Source organism: Ambystoma mexicanum, chromosome 1p (genome assembly GCF_040938575.1).
Source record: "Ambystoma mexicanum isolate Mex_15411 chromosome 1p, UKY_AmexF1_1, whole genome shotgun sequence".
Classification (NCBI taxonomy): Eukaryota; Metazoa; Chordata; class Amphibia; order Caudata; family Ambystomatidae; genus Ambystoma; species Ambystoma mexicanum.
In genome coordinates, this window is record NC_090921.1 from 771254293 (window position 1) to 771275326 (window position 21034).

General features: G+C 44.3%; 1 protein-coding gene across 1 annotated transcript in view; it reads left to right on the forward strand.

Moving 5' to 3' along the window:
* The window catches only part of NPR1 (natriuretic peptide receptor 1), a 1222629-nt gene that overhangs the window by 451676 nt on the left and 749919 nt on the right, over positions 1-21034 (forward strand). Inside the window, exon 3 of the mRNA XM_069651231.1 lies at positions 17247-17360. Coding sequence (XP_069507332.1) covers positions 17247-17360 — 114 coding nt within the window. The remainder of the gene's footprint in view (positions 1-17246; positions 17361-21034) is intronic.

Consider the following 21034-nt stretch of genomic DNA (forward strand, 5'->3'; position numbering starts at 1 on the left):
CTTGCGTGCAGCGGATGCAGAGGGGCGCCGGGTCCAACTTTCCATCGACCAGATAAGAGTCCTGGAACGCATCGACCCAGTGCTTCACCACCAGGTCCTGGAGAGGCAGACCCGTCTAGAGTCGAGCGGTGAGTGTCTGGGCTATCCCATTCCACACAGTGCATGTTGAGGTATGGCAGGAGTGTGCAGCTTGGACATATGTCTGAAAAGGCCCATGTATGGATGTGTGTATGTGCAGGGACATGCCTGTGCTGCATGTGAGTGCAGTCATGTGTGATGCCCATCAATGATGTATGTGTTCCAATACATGAGGCCCAATTGCATGTGGAGATGCACACATGTTTGCATTTCTGTGTATGTGCTATTCCATGGTTGGGGTGTGACACATGGATGAGGGTTCCACCTTCATGTACGTGCACGGCATACATGTGCGTGTGTATGTTTGACATGTGTCTGACTGTGATACGCCATGGATGCATGTGACCTGGACATGTGAGTACCATGATTGCACTGTGACAGGTGTTGGTGATGTACAGATGCATGTCTGTCTGGTGGCGTGTGTGCATGTGATCAGCACTCCCCATGTTGCTTGTGATGTAATGCCAAGCTTTGGTTGTTCATGCAGTTACGTGTGTATGGATGATGATGCCTGTTGCACGATAGCAGTTTATTTGTGCATGTGTGTGGGTTCAAATGATATGAGTGTTGGGGTGTGTGATGTCATCTGTGAAGTTTGACACTGCCACTCATGTGCAACTGTCATGTGTGTATCAGACCATTGTACAGTGACCTGATGCCTGTGTTCTATCTCTCCCTGTCTGCAGCGCCGACTGATGAAGAGGGCGGAGACAGTGCTGTGGAGCACAGCGGCAGGGATCCCGCCAGCCGGAGACGCAAGGCCCAGCTCCCCTCCCAGGTACTGATATCTTCCGGGAGTGAGGAGTCTGGTGCTGCGTCCATGGCCCCAGCTGCCTTGGGAAGGTCCAAGAGGCGGAGGTTGGAGGTGGACTTCTCGGCAGCAGGAGGGGCAGCTGAGCCCCCACAGGGGCCTACATAGGAAGATGGCACAGAGTCATCCAGGTTGGTGGGGGTTTGGTTGAGGAGGAGGCCGTGGAAGCCCCAAGCACATGGCCTGTAAGGGGGGATTCCACTGGTGCTAGTGGTGCAGTCCAGGGGCAGGGACAGGAGGCAGCACAGGCCGCCGCAGAGGTGCCTGTGTGTAATCCTGTCCCCGATCCTGTGACTGCATCTTCCGGCACCAGCAGGGATGCCTCCGTCCAGACCCGTTTTCAGGGAGGGGATGCGCATACAACAACTGGCCTTCCTCTCCCGGTGGACGTGGCAATCCATGACCAGATTGAGCCTGTCCTAGCTGGTGTGGCATTGCGCCAACGTGGTATTCGGGATGATGTGCAGGGTTCTCGTGAGGACAATGCACGTTATTTCGAATACCTGTTTGGCTACATCGCACTTCTAGGACATGTTGTCGGCACTGGGTTCCTCCGTGTGCTGGATCTTCTTGCGGCCCCCTCCTCAACTGAACCCCCTATGCGCCAGTCATCCTCCGTGCCATCTTCCCGCCCAAGTGTCACCTGGGCCCCCTGTGGAGCTGCCCCTGAGCCAGCGACCAGGCTGGTGGAGGACACATCCCTGCCACAGTCGGGAGTCGGAGGTCCAGCAGAGGTGGCCACCCCACCGACTGGACCCCAACAGATGGAGGAAGTGCAGGCATCATCAGAGGATTCCATCAGCCTGGAGGCTGTCGTGCTGCCAGAGGCAGTTGCATTGGAGGCAGCAGCAGGATGAGTGTGCGAGCGATCATGGCTCGGGGCCATCAACATCCCGGGGGCAGACATCGGCCGGCGGGCAGGAAGACCCAGGATTGGGAGTGTCTTCCGTGTGGCAGCGGTTGGGCCAGCAAATGGATTCTGAGCGGCGGCGGACGGTGAAGGCACGGCTCGCAATGGTCAAGGTGGAGAACTCCATGTACCGGGCTTTGAGGCAGGCTGAGTGCCTCGAGGCAACTTGCAGGGAGTTGGAGGAGGCCATGGCTGCATCCCTACGAGACCTCGAAGCCAGGGAAGAGGCCCACCTCCAGAACATCGACATGGAGTGCAATGATGCCCTGGCCCGGGATATCAATAAGTGAGCCGTCGGACTAGCCCGCCGCCTTTGTATATAGTTATTTAGGTTTAGGTTTCATTTGGTTTTTATTATCATTTGGAGTCCACGGACTTTGCTCCACTTTTTGTATATATATTTTAAATAGGGTTTTTTGTAGGTTTCCTTTTGTTTTGGGATAATGGACCCTTCAGACTTTTGTTTTTAATATTTCTGGACATGTACATACTTTCTTTTTTAGATGTTCACATGGAGTAATGTTTTTTTATGCTTTTCAACTTATGATTTCTTTCTATGGACTTTGGGGATGGACCACTTTTATTTTTTCATGTGTTGGATTTGTATTTTTCCTTGGATTTCACTTTCTTATTCATATTGCAATAATTATTTCTTCATTTGCATGTGTGGTTTTCATTTGTCATTTGGTTTTCTTTTTAATACATTTCATTATTCTTCATTATTGGTGTGGTCTACTATGATTTATTTTGTGCATGTCTCCATGAGCCACTGTGTGGCTCTGAAGGACATTTGTTGATGGGCATGCTGGTTCTTTTCAGACTCTCATGGCATGGGTAATTTACTAGGGAGTGGGTGCAGTGGATTGTTGGGTGTTTGTACTGGGGGCGGGGGGGTGGGATTTCAGTTGGCATTAGGGCCATGGGTCTGTATAGTTATGACGTGGTGTTTTGGGGGACATGAGTCGGGGCCTGCTGCTAGGTGCCCGTCAATAGGGGTGGTGTGGGGGGACATGAGTCGGGGCCTGCTGGAAGGTGCCCGACAATGTGGGTGGGGTAGAGGGACATGAGTCGGGGCCTGCTGGCAGGTGCTCGTCAATTGGGGTGGGGTGAGGGGGACATGAGTCGGGGCCTGCTGGCAGGTGCCCGTCAATGGGGGTGGGGTAGGGGGACATGAGTCGGGACCTGCTGGCAGGTGCCCGTCAATGGGGGTCGGGGGACATGAGTCGGGGCCTGCTGGCATGTGCCCGTCAATGGGGGTGGGGTGGAGGGACATGAGTCAGGGCCTGCTGGAATGTGCCCATCAATGGTGGTGGGGTGGAGGGACATGAGTCGGGGCCTGTTGGCAGGTGCCCGTCAATGGGGGTGGAGTGGAGGGACATGAGTCGGGGCCTGCTGGTAGGTGCCTGTCGATGGGGGTGGGGTGGAGGGACATGAGTCGCAGCCTGCTGGCAGGTGCCCGTCAATGGGGGTGGGGTGGGGGGATATGAGTCGGGGCCTGCTGGCAGGTGCCCGTCAATGGGGGTGCGGTGGGGGAACATGAGCCAAGCCATGGGGAGGGCAGATGGGCTGCCTGCGGGGCATGGGGAGTGGGGAGGGGCACTCCCAGGAGGGCCCACACTGCCAAATGGAGTGTGAAAGTCCTTGCGCACCCCCGTAATATGCGTACCCTGCTCGCGCCTGCCCAATCGCGTGTAAAATTCCCCGCGCACCCCTGTGAATACGTGTACCCCTCTCGCGCCAGGCCAATCACGTGTAAAACTCCCTGCACACCCCTCGGAATACGTGTAACCGCTCACGCCAGGCCAATCGCATGTAAAACTCCCTGCGCACCCCTCTGAATACGCGTACCCCGCTCGCGCCAGGCCAATCGCGTGTAAAACTCCCTTCGCACCCCTCATTGTATTCCCCATCATTGTGAATTCCAAAGTAATGTGATCTCAGACAATGTATGGTGTAATTATTTTGCAGCTATATATAAGCGAACAGCATTAGTGGGTGTGAAACACAGAGCAAGTCCAATATGGCATTTGGTCCTAAATAAGGATTTACTATTTTAAAATCTAATATTGAGTTATGGACTTAGATTCTTGTTTCTTTTTGAAGAAATGTTGAAATCATCTTCTATTCCTTACTCATGGAAGACATTGATAGTTATTCCTATCTATAAGAAGTGCAATCGGGCTGACCCGGCTAATCATCGCCCGATTGCCCTCTTAGATGTGGATGGGAAATTTTTGCTGCTGTAGTCCTAAGACATTTAGAGGAGTGGATAAAAAAAGAGACTATTCTACCAAAGTTACAAATAGGCTTTCATAAAGGACTATCTACAACTCTCAATAGGCTACTATTGTCAACTATCTTTCAAGCATTGGTGGAGAAAAATGGACGCATATTGTGTGGAGCATGGCTCGACCTTTCTCAGGCGTTCGATACAATCAATAGGGAATGTCTTTGTGCCAAGTTCTTATCGTGGGGCATTCCGAAAGGCATATTGGCCATAATAATGGCCCTTCATGAAGGTTTCTCTCTTTGAGCTCGACTGAATGCTCAGGGAGATTTGTCAAGGGAGGTGCGAATGGAAAGAGGTGTTAGGCTGGAGTGCATTCTTGCCCCCTTCCTCTTTAACCTCTACTTGGCAGACCTGGATAAGGCTCTGGTGGGTAAATCTATGGTGAGTCCTAACATTTTTAAGAAGTCCATTCACTGGATTGCATATGCGAACAAATAATGGCCTAGTGGACTACTCGCATATAGGATTGCAGCGTCTCTTGACTGCTTTTGGCCTATATGCTGAGAAGAATGATCTACAGGTAAATCCAGCCAAATTGGAAATTCTTGTTTTTAAGAGACCCAGGAAAAACAGGCTTGTCTTTAAATGGACCCTTCAGAATCAGGTAATTCCAATGGTAAATTAACTGACCTATTTGGGTTTTAAGCTGGGATCAACTCAAAAACGTTATCTGGTATTAGAGTTGAATCATAAAATAATCCCCCTCGTAGCTCAGATGAAGAAGATTACAGTTCTTTTAGCACATGTTCTACATGCCCTTTGAAAAATTACTATAAAGCAAAGGTAATACCATCCCTGCTGTATGGTTTAGAAATAACATTGTACTCTCAGACAATAAATTGGGCATGTATTGAAGGCAAAATCTGGAAGCTGGCTCTGCACTTGCCCCAGAGCTGGCCAGTGGTAAGCTTGTGATATGAGTTGGGGCTTCAATCTCTGAAGTTGTGCATGGATTCGAAGATTACGACACTCTGTAGATCAATATTGAAACCTGTAAAGGGAACTTTATATTAGCTGAGTTAAATAGAGGTTCAAACTTGGTTTTATTGACATTATGTGGATATGTTGGCTCAGTTTTGGAACAGTGTGATCGTTCAATGCTTGAATTGGTTGAGAATTTGGTTGGTGTTAAACAGGCTATGTCTAGAATGGACTGGATTTTAACAGTCACTCAAATGCAGGGTTTAAAGGCTCTTTGTCAATTTTGGATAAGACAAGGGGCTTCTTGGCAAAGTATCTGATCTGCTTTCCTAATCAAAAATTAAGAATAGAAAAAAGGGGAGATCCAGTCGATTCAAGACAAGTTTGCAATGGGACGCACTAGGTGTAATCTGTGTGGGGAGGATGTGGATCAGACCCTACGTCACTTGTTTATATTATGTAGGGGGACCAGAGAAATTTGGGAAGAATGCTTGGGTAACTTTGTGGATAATTTGGACTGGCTCTCAACTAATACGTTTTCGGAAAGACTGATTGCGGGACATGAGAGACACATTACAATTGAAGTCCCTTGGGTTTGATTTCATCCAATTGATTCTCAGTGAACTCTGGTTTAATTTCTGCTAATCTCTTACAATGTATATATCCTATTAAGAGTTTGTATGTTACCGCAAATTAGAATATATTGTTTTATGTTTTTGTGAAAAGCTGTAAACCTTTACGCTCTTTAATTTTACTTTCTTCCATGTTATCCTCACTACTATAAATGGGGGGTGCGTATGTTGGATTAACATACCCCGCTGCTGCTGCTTTTAACTCCTTTAGCGGTTACATTCCCTGTTTGCCTTTAGTTGTACTATCGTTCTTAAGAGGATAAAGAGGAGCAAAGGGTGTGACGTCCTCCTTTTTATGCCAACTGAGCATCCACTCCTTGTTGGGTGGATTCTCATTCTCGCTCTAATACATTTTCCACAGCTCTAAAACAGCTAACCGTTTCTGTAACTTCTTCCCTGAGTATGTAGCATGTAAGTTTGTTGTCATGTGTTACAATACTGTTCTTGATAGCGAACCTTCTTGAGGCCAAGGCATGAACATTTTGTCAGCTGTGCCTTTTACCGACTCTGCATGGTATTTCCTAATCTTGGGTGTGTACCTTGGTAATGTTTTACACAGGTGTAAAAGGGGCGTGTCCCCAATAATGACAAGTCATTTTTAACTGTCAATACTTACTGTGTCCTTTTATTCTGTTATTACTTTAATTAATTATACCACAACAATCAATTCAGGCAAGCACCATCAATCGCTGCCCTTTTCCCAAAATATCATTCAATTTCAATTTTCAAGCTTACACAATAATATCTGTTTTATTTCTTCATTTATAGTTCTATCGATTCTTACTATCGTGTTTTTATTATCGACAGTCTAAGAATCTTATTTTTACTATATTCTTTCAACTATTGCTACACTCCGATGACTGGCACCAATCGCTTATTTTTTAGGGTCGAATAACCAGTCGAATTTATTACTATTGTTCGATAGTTTCAGCCTACAACCTATATTATCGCAACTAATACAAAAAACGAGTCAACTTTTAACACTAATATTTTCACAACCCAAACAAAATGTGCACAACAATTTCTACACTCGTCTTTCTTTGCTTTCTCTAGTAGAGGTATCTCATCTCTATTATACTTCATTTTGGAGTGTGTCGTGCATCCTTCTTCGGCCTAGCTTCAGGAATCCCTTAAATATACACAGTTCCGCAGTTTTATGTGGTTCCTTCCTTGAGAATAGGAAACGCGGTATCTCTCCTTAATCAAATCCCATTTTGTTCCCCATTATATATACATGCAATATAAACCCTCCCCTTTCATTTGCCAGTTTAAATTTTTCTACTTAGGTCTGTTCAGTTCGAGTCCTTCAATATCGACTCTTCCCCAATCGACCACTTTGCCTTCAGTCCTCGGGGGACACGTGGGGAATGGACCAGAATTTCTTCGAAGGGGCACCTGCCGACCATCTCGTCCTACATGTGTTTTACTCCACTCACCACAGGAAACTCTGTGGTCTTCAGGCTGATGTTGGAAGACGTCACAAATTCGAGGGGCTGGATCTTGAACCATCCGCATTGCTACCAAAATGTGCAGTAGCACCTGGAGCATACCAAGTGCAGATTGGGATTACCACAATAACTGATTTCAGGCCCAAATAACCAGGCAGACGCAAAGAATATTACACAATACTACTTATTATCAGTTCCATAAAGTAGGGAAATCTGGCAAGCATAGCAAATCGCAGCTCAAACACTCTCGAATACATTTCATTTACACAAAGGTTTTATACCTCAATATACGTCAGCTATGACATCATACTACATGGCAAATTATAAAAACCTATTGGGCGGAGGGATAGGTTAAGGGGACATATATACTTATAGCTTATTTAGGTGTAACTAACATCATTGGCTGCCCCTTATCTAGTAGGCACACCTGAAACAACGTCTAACAATGTATATTCCAGATAATAGCAGAATAACAGCATCAGATTGGCTTCTGCAACAATGTATAGTCCACCATTGCACAGGCCCTCATGATTGGTTGGCACTGTCTTCCAACCTTGGACATTTGCTCGTTAGCAGCACATAAGCAAATCGAAACCCAGGTGCGGGAAACAATGTCAGACAACTGCCCACTTCGCCAATTAGCCTACCATCTCTCATCAGTTAGGCCCTAAGCTAAGGCCTCTTCTTTGTAGTTTACCTTGTTGACTGTTCTCTTCCTCGGAACTTTAATGGGAGTGAAGGCACATTGCTATCCTTGTCTGGAGTGTTATAAATATGCTGTGTTTTCTGGTCTTGCACCACGTGTGAGGAGACCATGATTTTGTCGCTCTTATCCTCCTAGTTAGTGCTATTTGAATCAATTATACTGGGTGTTATTACTCTCCTTGGCCTCTGAAGATTTGGTTGCTCCATCTTGCATATGCTTTCTGCATCCTCGATTGTTCAATACTTGGCACTTGCAAATGTTCACTCCTTTACTTTAGCTAAGAGAAATATGTCTTACCACATGGCTTATCCTCTTTGACTCCTTTTGTGCCTTGCAGTTACTTCTTGCTGCAGCATCCTTGATCCTGAGCCAAACAAATATTCTTTGCTCTTGCACAAATGTGTATTTCAGTGCCTGTCAGTTCTGCAGCTTTGTTCTCTCCCCTTAGAGCTTTTAGCTTAGCATTATGCAAAACTGACATTCATCTTCTCATCATGGCTGCTTTACTCATGTTATATTTCCTATGTTTAGCCAGCTTTTATACGCCTCATCTACCTTCTGTTCTGCCTATACACATCTATTGCATTTCTTCTGACTTATTTTCTCAGTGTATATAATGTCTTCATATTTACATGTATGTTCGCTTTGTTACTTCAGTCACATCTTCATTCTTTAGGTATTCAAATATCGTTTCAGTGTGCATTCGTCTCTTCTCTTCATGACGTCACTTGACACCTGTCAGACTTTACTTATAGCTTTTCTATGCCCAATGGTGTCTGCAGACTTCCTTCTACCACATCAGTTTGAGGGTACATTCAGTGCGGTTATCTGAGTGCATAACTTCTTTCGTATCTTCGATGCAGTATTTGGATGATACCAGGTGTCATGCACAGTGCTTTGTTGCTGCTCTTCCAGCATGACGGAGGAGAGGGGGTGGACTCCATCAGTGCAATGTACATCTGCTTCTCTATATCTTTAACTGCAACAACAGAAGATTCACAAGGCTAGGCAAGGAAATGAATGGCCTGTATTGCAGACATATTAGTATCAGAAAATATGCAAAGGATTAAAGGAAAGTCTGTACGACAAAAAGAACATTATCACATTTTCAAAATGTGCACAGTTCTGACATGTAGACTACACTGCCATTGGCTTCACTGATTCAAAGACATTTTGATGTAAATTGTGTATTTATTTAACTACTGTCAGAGTAATACATTGCCTATCTATACAATGTGAAAAGCCATATGTTGTGTGGTTTGAAAAGCTGTGTATTCACTTACATTCTCTATTGTGCTGGTTTCAAGTGACCAGAACCTCACCTCAGAGAAAGTTAGCCCCCGCCATGGGAAGTGGCTTAGAGGATACACTGACAAAATAGGTTTATCGTTCTGAAATTCAGACTTATGCAGTATATTGTCCCATAAAATTCCAGGGCTATTTTAATTGCGAGCTTCAATGGCAAATACACCCATTAAAAATTATACTGTGAACTTTGCCAGGTAATAAACACAGCCAACTGTCCAGCTAATGCGAGAAAACAATGAGACATGTCACATCCATCAAGGCCTGACCCCCTCATAAAGGTCTATTTACTTGAATCAAGGGGTTGGAGCACAAGATGTTATTCTAAGGGCAGGACATGTCTGGACCTTTAGAAACCACTAGTGGAGGCTGGCTTAAATGTTCTGGCACACTGAGGCCCACAAGTGCAATTGCAGAGCATGTTAAATGTGTATTTCTCAGATTGAGTTAAATAAGTACCTATATGTTACCATTGACAGTACATTTAAAAATGAAAATGAAGATAAATCACTGTTGTTACCACGTAAACGTGTGGGACCAGGTGTGATGTGATCACGAGAATTTCCTTTTTGTTTGCGACCAAATTGTCATTTTCCACAATGTTTTAAATTCTTAAAAATTATGCAAACTGATAATTCCATGAATAAATATCCCATAAGGTTGTGGTATATGTCCAAGTGTGTATCTTGGGTCGAGGATTGTAGAAATCCACATTTCATTAAAGTGTCATATTTCTATGTTGAATTGTGAGGGGAAAAACTCAATTTGCATCCAGGAAAATTGAGCACATTGACACCATGCCCACCATTTTTCAGGTCACAAGTACTGAAATCATGACCATCCAAGGAACGATAGGGACGGGGGTGTTTTGGAAGTGTCTGTTTATTGGATAAGCCAATGAAAGTATTTGGATTATAAAACAGGCAAGTTTGTAGTAAACTATATGTTACAATAAAAAAAAAAAAAAAAACAGGCTGCAGACAGATTATTAGGATTATGAATGGATTGATGAGAGACGCCAACTGGAGATCTGGAATTCCATAGGGGCTGCATAAAGGATGATTTCTATTCTAAGGAGATGAGCCCAGTCCATATTGGAACCTGTGCAGATCAGCGTGGGGGCCTTTCTGATTAGGGGATTTCCTTCTGAGGACGTCCAGGCTGATTTCCAAAATTGGAAGGACATTTTAAAATGAGTATGTGTATAAATCCATAATGTAAATCCAAATTGCCCTTCAGTCCTTTCCATGCTAAGACCCTGGAGTGTGGGGTCCAGGAGCAAAAAGGGAACACTAGTTCCCAAAAGACATATGAGCATTGTTAGGTCAAATGGACTGTGCTCTTCGTTGTAATGCATGGCAAAGTGATATTTAATTTCATTAAAACGGATTGCATTTTTGTATTGAGGGCACAGTGCAATACGGATAGCACTTCTGTGCATTCTAAGTGCACTTTTGTTTTTGTAAATTAAGTCCAATTCAAATGTACCAGCGTGATTCCACGGGCATGGTTGAAAATTCAGAGTATACATCAATCTTGAACTCTCATAGCCTGACAGAGAGGTTATTAACAATGTGCAGACTATGGGGGCCATAAAAATGTAACTCCATTGTGAAGGGGGGCTCCTCTGTGATTGAAAGCAGAGGAAATCTTAGATGTATCCAATAACAGCTGATCTCCATTCTTCTAGATTGGGGTGGGTGGGCTGAAATTGAATGTGTTCTAAATTTGTGACACTGCTTGCCTAAGCTGAGACAAGTGCAAGGGTTTGGTGTCATTCGCTATGATCTTCTTTTAAATGACATTCACACAACAGCAGAGCACATCACCATAATAATTGGAAAAGAGGGGGATATGATCAGTTCCCTTGATTGTAATAATGTAAAAGTAAAAGTATTGTATAAAAGTATTGTATAGCGTGTGTAAATGTAAAAATAGGTGCAGTTTATGAAGATTACTTTGAAACTAAGAATCAGTTGAACCAAATGGCTGGTGAGCAACAGAGTTATAATTGTAATGTTCTATTGTTCTACAGAATTCAAGTGATATATAGATTGGACTCTGTAGGCGAAGCTGTGTGCATGATGTTGTAGAGATTTCATCAGGCAGGTCCATTTCGAAATTTGTAGATAAGTTGTCAGTGATTGAGTCATTTCGTGGTGACTTCCCCTGCAAAAATCTGGGGACCACCTCTGCATTGACTTTACTTTTAATAATAAAACAAAAGTCCAAATTGACAAAAACAGCCTGTTTCTTGTCTCCAGAATTATGAGGTGGTATTGTTCGTCACGGACCAATAGATGAAGCCTTGCCCACTTGGTAAGAACAAATGATATATAGATTATAGTCAATATCTCCTTCAATGTCAAGGTTGGTTAGCTCACAAGGAGTTCAATGTGGTAATCAGTGCCCAGAGATGTTCCTTGACTTCTGGGTTGCTGGGAAGCTCAATCTAGTCTCTAAAGTGTCCTAGGGGACAAGGCAATTACTTTGGTTGAACTACTATTCAGGGGAGTTGACTGGGACCTGCCGGCTTTCCTCCATCTCCTGTAAACAGGGTCCTGGTCCCAGTGCAGCCAGCAGTAAGGCTTGGTCCAACATCCATCACTCCCACTGTTACCTGGGGATGGTTAGGGGATTTCTGATCCCAATATGAAACAAGGAAAGAGTGGGAGACCCCTTCCTTATAAAGTAAAAGGTTACATGGATTAGACAGAAGCAAGCCTGCTGCAAGGGATCAAATCCCTGTTGCTGTAACAAGTCACCCATGCTTTCTTGCAGATTGACTTTTCCACAGGACATGGAGGGGACAGGTAGGAAAGAGAGGTCCACAGAAAATCAATAAGGTGGAACCCTTTCTCAGGCCCACTTAATTCTCTCTGGCTTTCCTAACTCAGTCCTCTTCCCATATCTGCAGCTTCAAAGGCTCTTTGTCATGCAGCACCCCAGTCTGAGGCTTACCTTTGCTGTGTGAGTGCCCCTTAGATGCAGGGTCCCCAGGAGATTTCCTGACAGGAGCTCATATGCCCAAGGGACAGTGTTACCCCTCCTCCTGAGGGATCAAAGAAATACAGCATGCTGACTATTATCTCACTGGGAGCATATTATTTAGTGAGGCTGCCATGAATAGACATTGCCCTCACATAGCTTGTTTGGGATCACAGAGCTGACATGTGTATGATGTCAGATTGCTGTGGCTTAAATGGCTATATGGTCTTATCAGTCACCATACCAGAACCAGATATGGCTTATTCGTCGAGTTTAACCTGCCACCAAGAGAATAAGGGAGCAATTATTACATTTGATATCAAAAGTGCAGAAGTAAAAATATCACCTCTGGCTGAAGTGACCTTGGGTCACAGCAGCTGTCAGGAATGCACATATGACCTTTTAACCTGCCCTATACAACTAAAGAGTAGGTGACTCAGTGGTCGGGAGGCTGGTGCAAGAAGGGCACATACATGTACTATGCTTTTCTCATGTACATTTATGACATGGGGGTCTGAGTAACAGAATCCCCTTTCAGAAACAGAATTATTTGCATCATTGTATTATATAATAAAATAAAAAATCCCTGGCTTTCACACACATTGCCAGATGGCCACCCATCGCAAAGGCATTCGGGAAGAGTCCTAAGGATGCCTTGTGACTTGATGAAAGTCAGAATGGTAACCTAGCAAGACAGAAATAGGAATGGACCTCTTAAAAATCAGAAAGTAGCCTTTTAAAAAAAACAGATATGGCAAGAATCATAAAGGTGACCTGACAAGGGTCATAACAGATGATCTAGCCAGAATCATAAAATCAACAACTTGATAGCTAGAATCTTATTCTAGGAAAAGTCTGAAAATATGGGATAAGGGAAACATCATGATATATAGAACCTTATCAATTTTAATATTCTGCCTGTCAGTGAACAAAACCACCTGGCCTAGATATGTCAGTGAACAAAAAACAAGTGGCCCAGATATGTGATGTCATCAGTGATGTCATCAATGACATTTGTGATGTCATCTTTGATGTCCTGGGTGTCAGTCTTAGCAGTGCACAGTGGTGGTGCTTAGCTTAACATAACTGGTGTATTTCAGAGGTTTTTCAGTTTTACTTGCAACCATAATGTCCCTTTAACAAAGTTTTTTCAGTGAATTTCATGGGTTTTTTACTAGTGCAACTTAACCATAACATCCCTTTAACAAAGTTTTTTCAGAGAATTTCATGGGTTTTTGCTAGTGCATGCTAATTTTCTACCACTTACTGATATCATAATAACCTCAAAATAGCAACATTTATGTCCAATTTACAGTTTCACCTTAAAACACTGCCATTTGCCACCTTCTAGCACCATTTTTGACAGTTCTATACACTTTTTGCAACTCTTTCCACTGTTTTTGTGTCTGTAGGCGTTCGCGAACGTCTGACGTCATCGCAGACTTTTTGGTCAGTGTCACGTGACTGCATGCATGCGTGGAATGATGACATGTACATCCGCACTTCACAATCGGGTCCGCCATTCGCGGACAGTTCAGAGTTGCATCTTCTACTGCTCTTGGAACTTTCCAGCTCAAAATGTTCCCCTTGCACAGCTCCTACACCTATTCTTACTCATTATCCATTAACAATCTAGTACAGAGCACATACTTGGACGAATATTAGCAAAACTGCTATTTATCTTAAAAATGGCACCAGCTATTGCCATCCCTCCTCCCCAAGAGCCACCACCTCCAACAGCTGGATGATCTAGACAACAAAAAAAACCACCGTACTTCCAAAGACAATGAAAAGGACCAAGAAGATGAGGTAAAGGAGGTGCATAGCTCTAGCTCCAAGAAATGGGTGGGGCAGTTCTTTACCACTGTTAGGCATGTACCCAAGGCTAAAGCTACCAAAGTGAAATGCACTGAGTGCAACGTTGTCCTCAGTCGTGGACTACCTAGACAGTACTCATACGGGACCTCCTCCATGCGCCGCCACACCCAATCCAAACACTGCAATGCTCTCAGAAAGGCTGTTACTTTCTTAGCAAGTACTAGGCTGTCTTCCTCTACCTCATCTTCCTCAACCAGTACTGTAACCACACAGCCTACTTCTGTGGGACACAAAATCCCACCAGAACCTTGCAAGCAATAAAAGAGGCTGGTGATCCATATCTTCCGAAGACAACAGTCCTCTGTATATACTTCAACACACCACTCTGCAAGGTGGAGCAATTTCGAAGTGCTTTTGAAGCTGTAATAAAGGAGCATGAGAAACACTGCCCCCTACCTGAGATGTAACACACGCGCAACATCTTCCCCTTTCCACCTGCCCTCCATATTAGTGCTTGGTGCCTCTTCCCACATTTCCCTCCTCACCTTACGCCTAACCTCTCCTGCAAAAAACAAACAAAAACATTTTTTAAAAAAAGGGTTCCTTTAGGAAGCACATTTCACAGTTACAAAATAGAAAACAAAAGAATCTTATGGGCTCCATCTACTTTACATTTCCCAATAAAGTACATAGAATTAATAAGATTTTCCAACATTTCCATTCACATTTTGGGCCTCATTACAACCCAGGCGGTAAGTTCCCTACTTTACCACCATGGTGTAAACTCTGTTTACACCATGGTGGATGGCGGATTTACCGCCCCATTCCAAGGTGAGTGGGGCGGTAAATCCCCATTCCCCATTTACCCTTCCCCATTTTTGCCCCATAGGGCATAATGGGAGTGGGGAAGGCGCTAATTACGGCACCGTAAATTACGGTGCCGTAATTAGCACCAAGGCGGGTTAGCGCCTTGCATTTTAATGCCTGCTAAAAGCAGGCGTTAAAATGGTAATCAGGCGTTAAGGGTTAACGGCGCCGACGGCGCCGTTAAATCCTTAACGCCTGGGTTGTAATGAGGCCCTTTGTGTTATGCTAATGAAAATAATGTGGCATTCATTCCCCGTTGCAGGGACTGGAACAGGGGATAACCGGCTGCCAGCCGAGGTTATCAGCCGAAGCAAAGTGAGGGCAGATAACAAGGGCTCCGGACCTTTATCCCCAGCTGCAGCTCGTGCAATGAGGGATGAAGGCCATTAGCACCCCGTGTTGCCAAAGTGGTAACCCATGGTGCTAATAAAAGGATTTTTCTTCCTTCAGCGGGACGCACGCGGAGTCCCACTGTAGGAAGGAAAATCCTTTTCCAAGGTGGCCCCCATGGAAAGGGATAGCAGGGCTCCATACAGAGCCCATGTTCCCTTCCCTTTCCATGGCGGCCTGCAGAAGGCGAAGAGAGAACCCTATGGCCATATTTGCACAAGCACATTTTTATTCCCTTTCAAACTTATCCCAATTTCGAAACATGTCACTACAAAACCAGTACCTGGTGGACATGGACACTTTATCCCCATTGGTCGTCCTTCGGTCATGGACGGTAGCCAGATTGTCTGGGTCATGACCTTACGCCATGACCCGGACAATCTGGCCACTGCCCATGGCCAAAGTCTATACCTCAGTCACCAAAGGTATATCACTATTTTTTGTACCTATATTATGACACATGTCAAAAAAGAAAACACGGACACATTTGCAAAGCCATGCTTTCAGGTCCTTTCCAAAGCTCCTTACATGAGTTTGCTGAAAACCCACCCATGTTTTATTTCTTCAAAAGTGTCGAAATGTATGTAAATCCATTCAGACTTTGCACAAACATTTAAGGTTGGGTCTCTAATCTCTCTGAAAACCTTTGTTCACATTCATCAAACAGTAACAAAGTTACAAACCATCTAAAAATGTTGAGAATACTCCTCTAATTTAGCCCCCTCTTGACAAAATCCCACTAAACTTTGCAAAGACATTTATATCTAGATCTAAAATCGTTTTGCAAACCTTTGTGCAGATTTGTCAAATGGCACCACATTCATAAGCCTTTACAATATTTTGGAACCCCCCACTAATTTTGTTCCCTCTTGACAAAACAGCACCACATTTTTCGAAATCTTTCAGGATCAGGTCTAGAATGCAATTCCAAAATTTCATACAGTTTCATTGAGTGGTGCCAAAGTTATAAGCCATCCAAAAACTGCTTTTCACTAACCCTGTAAAACATAAATAAGTATAGATGCCGGCGAATATCTAATATATTCGTGCACTTCAGCGGACTGCCCTGGACTGTTGATGGACATCGGAGAAGAAGAATGCCAATTTTGTGACTTTTTAAGGCCGTATCCCATCCCATCCTCATCACCCCTCTGCTCCCTAGAGATTGTTTCATTAGTTTGACAAGTGCAATGTTGTGTTTTTTAATATGTTTTTACTGTAATGTTCGCAGACAATGGCGGCTGTCTGCAAATCGAACAAGGCGGGCGTTTCCAAAAATCTGACGCACTTCACGCTTTTCACCATCCAATCAGCGGGCGCAACCAATGTCTCCGGACTTCATGTATGTCGCCCCCTCGACCAATTGGATTGTCGTCCGCGGACCAAACAGGGAAGTGAGACCATGGACCAAACACAGATATCACAAATTTGTTTTGACTTACTTTTTGATCCTTTTAAAAGAAACTGCTGGACAGATTTACACTAAATTTACAAAAACACGCTTTTGGGACCAAGCCGCCGCTCCTGCCGCAAATTTGGTGAAAATTCGTCCAGGGGTTTGGGCTGTAGATGTGAGCAAACATTTATTTCCATTGCGTCTATGGGAAAAAGCACACATTTTAGGACCCCCATCTATAACTTTGCCCCCCCTTGATGAAACCTCACCAAACTTTGCAGGATCAATCGGACGGGCCATATACTCTCTTTACAAAGTTTCATGTGGATTTGTTCGGTGAGGTGAAGTTATAAGCCACCCAAAAAGTGTGCATCCTATGGCTTGAGCAACATAACCACAACTACAGGGCCGCTACCGCAGGCCCTGTAATATATATGTATACACACACATAAACACACACACATATATATGGCTTCCCTATCCCCATCTCTCTCTCGCCTATGAGTATTGGGGAGTGCAGACCCTTGTACTTCAATACCCCTGTGGCTTGACTGCAATGTGAATACTTATACCATACTAACCCAGACACCAGATCTAATCATCTAATTGTTGTATGTTTTCTTCAGGCTGTGATGATAATAACCTACCGGGAGCCGGAAAATCCTGAATATCGCCAATTTCTGGAAGAAACGAAAGTCTACGCTCAGAATTATTTCAACTACACCATGGAGGACAGCCTAGTGAGTAGGGGAATTGTGGATCCAGGGTTGCATGAGTGAGTGTGTGTTTCTTGTTTAACATACATTAAATGTGAGTGCTCTCACAGCTCTACCTGCTGCTCATGGCCAGTCGTTATTATCATGTGACTTACTTTGCCATATCCTACTATGGCTTCAGCTGCAAAGACCTCTCTTGAAAGCTCCCACTTAACCTCGAGTACAGACCACGTTTTGTGTGGATCAGCATTCAGCTGATTGCTTTATAATGTGCCAGTTCACTTCTGTAAAGTTGTGATGCAAGCCATGGGACAACGTGGGTCACATTCCTTATCCCCATTTCTGTCTCTCTCCTCTTCCTTGCAATCTTAGGATGCCTCAAATGTACCCAGCCCACTTAAAAACCTTTGATGGGCACCATTGGATAGCTTTGCAAAGGTGTTTCCTGCAGTCTCCTGTTTTGGCAACAAGAGAAAGGGTGATATCCTAATTAACCATGTGTCTACACTCTGTATCTTGGAATGACTGTCACTCCTTATGATTGTATTTAACATGGACACTTTATGATGCTTTTTATTGTTCTAACATTCAAATAAATCTGCCTTCTCATAATTCATTGTAAAAACATGTATGTGTCTTTTTCAAATGCGTTGTTTGAAAAAACATGCATGTAAAAATTCCTCAATATATTCTTACTAAACTTGTGTTCCTTCACATCCAAATTCATAACAACTTCTGCAAAGATCATCCATACTTTGGACCTCATATCACCTAGGTTCATTCTCAAATGATTTTCAGCATATTTCTGGAGCATGATAAACTAAACCTCATAGCCCCTCCTATGGAATTTAAAAATACTCAAATATATCCAATAATTCTTGGCTGCCTTTGTCTGAAAGTGGTCATCTATGGTGCTTTCAGGCAAAGTCAGTCAAGTATGCTGTATGTGACACTACCAACAGGGGCACTCCATTTCAGCTTCTCAGTGGCCTTCTTGGGACTAGATAAACTGCCAACTAATCAGTGAGCTAGACTGCTGACAAATGTTATAGTCAGAGGAAGTCACTAAACTAGGGCAACACTAGTTGGTCCTGTTGGGAATTAACTGGAGTGATGTTATCACCCATACCTCACAGTACACCCTCATTTTTGGAGGGTGTCACCCTCTCTGATATACATTATACCAAGCCTCATGTTCTCTTTGGATTTAAATGTGATCACCCTCCCAACAGACCTCCATTGCACTCCCTGAAGAATATTCAGCTGATTGACTTCAATGGTCCAACCTGCCAACAACATCTAAATTCCCCAACAATGGGGACTAAACAGTTTCAGATGTATGGGTCTCGCTCACCTAAGTAGCTCAGAATTGTCCTAGGTACTTATCAGTGCCCCTTTCTGAAAGAAAGAAAGAAAGAAAGAAAGAAAGAAAGAAAGAAAGAAAGAAAGAAAGAAAGAAAGAAAGAAAGAAAGAAAGAAAGAAAGAAAGAAAGAAAGAGCAAGAGGTAGCATCTTCATTAAGATCATTCACTGAAAACACTTGATTCCTCCGGCTTTGTTGATTCAATATCTCGAGATGAATGAAGCTCTTACACCTCTCAATATAAATCTGTCGGAGGTACGATGGATGCCCTCACTTTGGCTGATATCTGCCTAGTCTATAAGTTTAGCCCAGAGACTCTGGGATTTAATGCTCTTCAACAGGTCTCCAGTTGAGTATAGTCCTCCAGATATCTCGGCCTTCGATAACCCCTTCCAAATCATGATGTTGATGGTGACATGTCTGTTTCATCTGGCAAGGAAAATCCACCACTATTTCCTTTGTTCCCACTCACATCCTTTCTGCTACACATGACCTCACCATTCCTTGTTCCCTCAATCATCAATCTCTCCAAATTCAATACTCTTCCATCCTCGGTCCTCACAGCATGTTTGAAAACCTCTATCACTTTAATCTGTCCAGACCACTGATATCCATCATCTCCCAAAGCAGCAGTCAATTTGATTCTTACACAGTCTTGCACTTGCAGAGAACTGAATTTCTTGAAATGTCTATTATCTTGCAGCACCTTATTTTTTTATCTGTGTCTCTATGATATTCTCCCTCACATAATCCAACACCACTCCCATTCAGGTCACACCACCCACTCAACCTGGAAATGGCTTGGTACAGGCCTTTCTACCTCTGCTATGCTCAAAAGGAGATACTCCAGTTGTGCTGTGCCGTGTGAATTTATGAGCCACCAATGTCTTCAACACAGCTTCACTCCAATCGTTCCCATTAGACCACACCCATCTAATGGCATCTTTGATCACCCTAATACATCTTTCCACAACCCCATTTATTTGGAGATGATATATGGAACTAGTCTTGTGCACAATGTCCCTCTCCTTAAAGTACTCCCCAATTTCTATTGACTTGACATAAGAACCATTGTATGTAGGAATTACATCAGGATAACACTCACAGCACCACAACTCCTCCAAAAATGTAATCACTTTCCTAGTCATAACATGTGGATTTGTTAACAACTCTGCCCATCAGGTTAACACATCTGCCAGAACCACACCGTGGTCCCTTTGGAAGCGATGGCGCCTCCTACACAGCATTGTTCCATTACGACGCAGACCGCTTTTGTTTTTTTCAGTCTAGTGTTCCAAACAGGGTGTCTGATGCTGACCGCACTGTTTCCCGTTCTTTCAAAACAGTGAGAGATGCGAGCGGCTTCACATCTCGAAGTACACAGAAGTACTGTTTGCTGTGTAGGGGCGCTGCTGGAGTGCTGCTGAGTCGTCGCGTCAACTGCACGTTCGTGCTTTGCTCTGAATTTGGGAAAAGCCCTATGGACATCGCTTTCAGAAAGCTTGGAAGACGTCTTTTCAAGTTGCACCAGCCTGCCTGACTCGGAAATCTGGAATTGAGGGCGTGCCTTCCGCACGTTGCTCCGCCCCCCTGGCACTCTGATGTGGATTGCTCGCCTTTAAGACCTGTGAGCCCAGCACACCCACGCGCGCACCGCGAAGTACACGGAAGTACTGTTTGCTTTGTAGGGGTGCTGCTGGAGTGCTGCTGAGTCGTCGCGTCAACTGCACGTTCGTGCTTTGCTCTGACTTTGGGAAAATCCCCATGGACATCGCTTTCAGAAAGCTTGGAGGACGTCTTTTTGAATTGCACCAGCCTGCCTGACTCGGAAATCTGGAATTGAAGTGACTTTTTGCACGAGTGTTCCTCGTGTGGACTACTGGCAAAGAATGATTCTTCTTTCACTTCTAGCTTTGTCTGCCTTATGTTCCTTCAATTAAGCTTGTTGTGCTTACCCTGCAGACGTCCTTACTCTGCAGACGTATATATCCAAGTGTTTTGTCACGCATAACTTTGCTCTAAAAATTTCGAGTTACGCTCACGTTGCCCCTTAATCACGCCCCTTAAACTGATTTATTTTCTAGGGAAACTACTTAGCATAAAATATAAAATGTCCACGCCCTCTGCTTACTGCTACCACTTTCCTTTTTTTCCTAGGGCGTGCCTTCCGCACGTTGCTCCGCCCCCCTGGCACTCTGACGTGGATTGCTCACCTTTAAGACCTGCGACCCCAGCGCACCCGCGCGCGCACCCTGAAGTACACTGAAGTACTGTTTGCTGTTCTCGGTGAGCGTGCGGGTGCGGGGTGTCGCTATAATCTGATTGAGTGATGTGC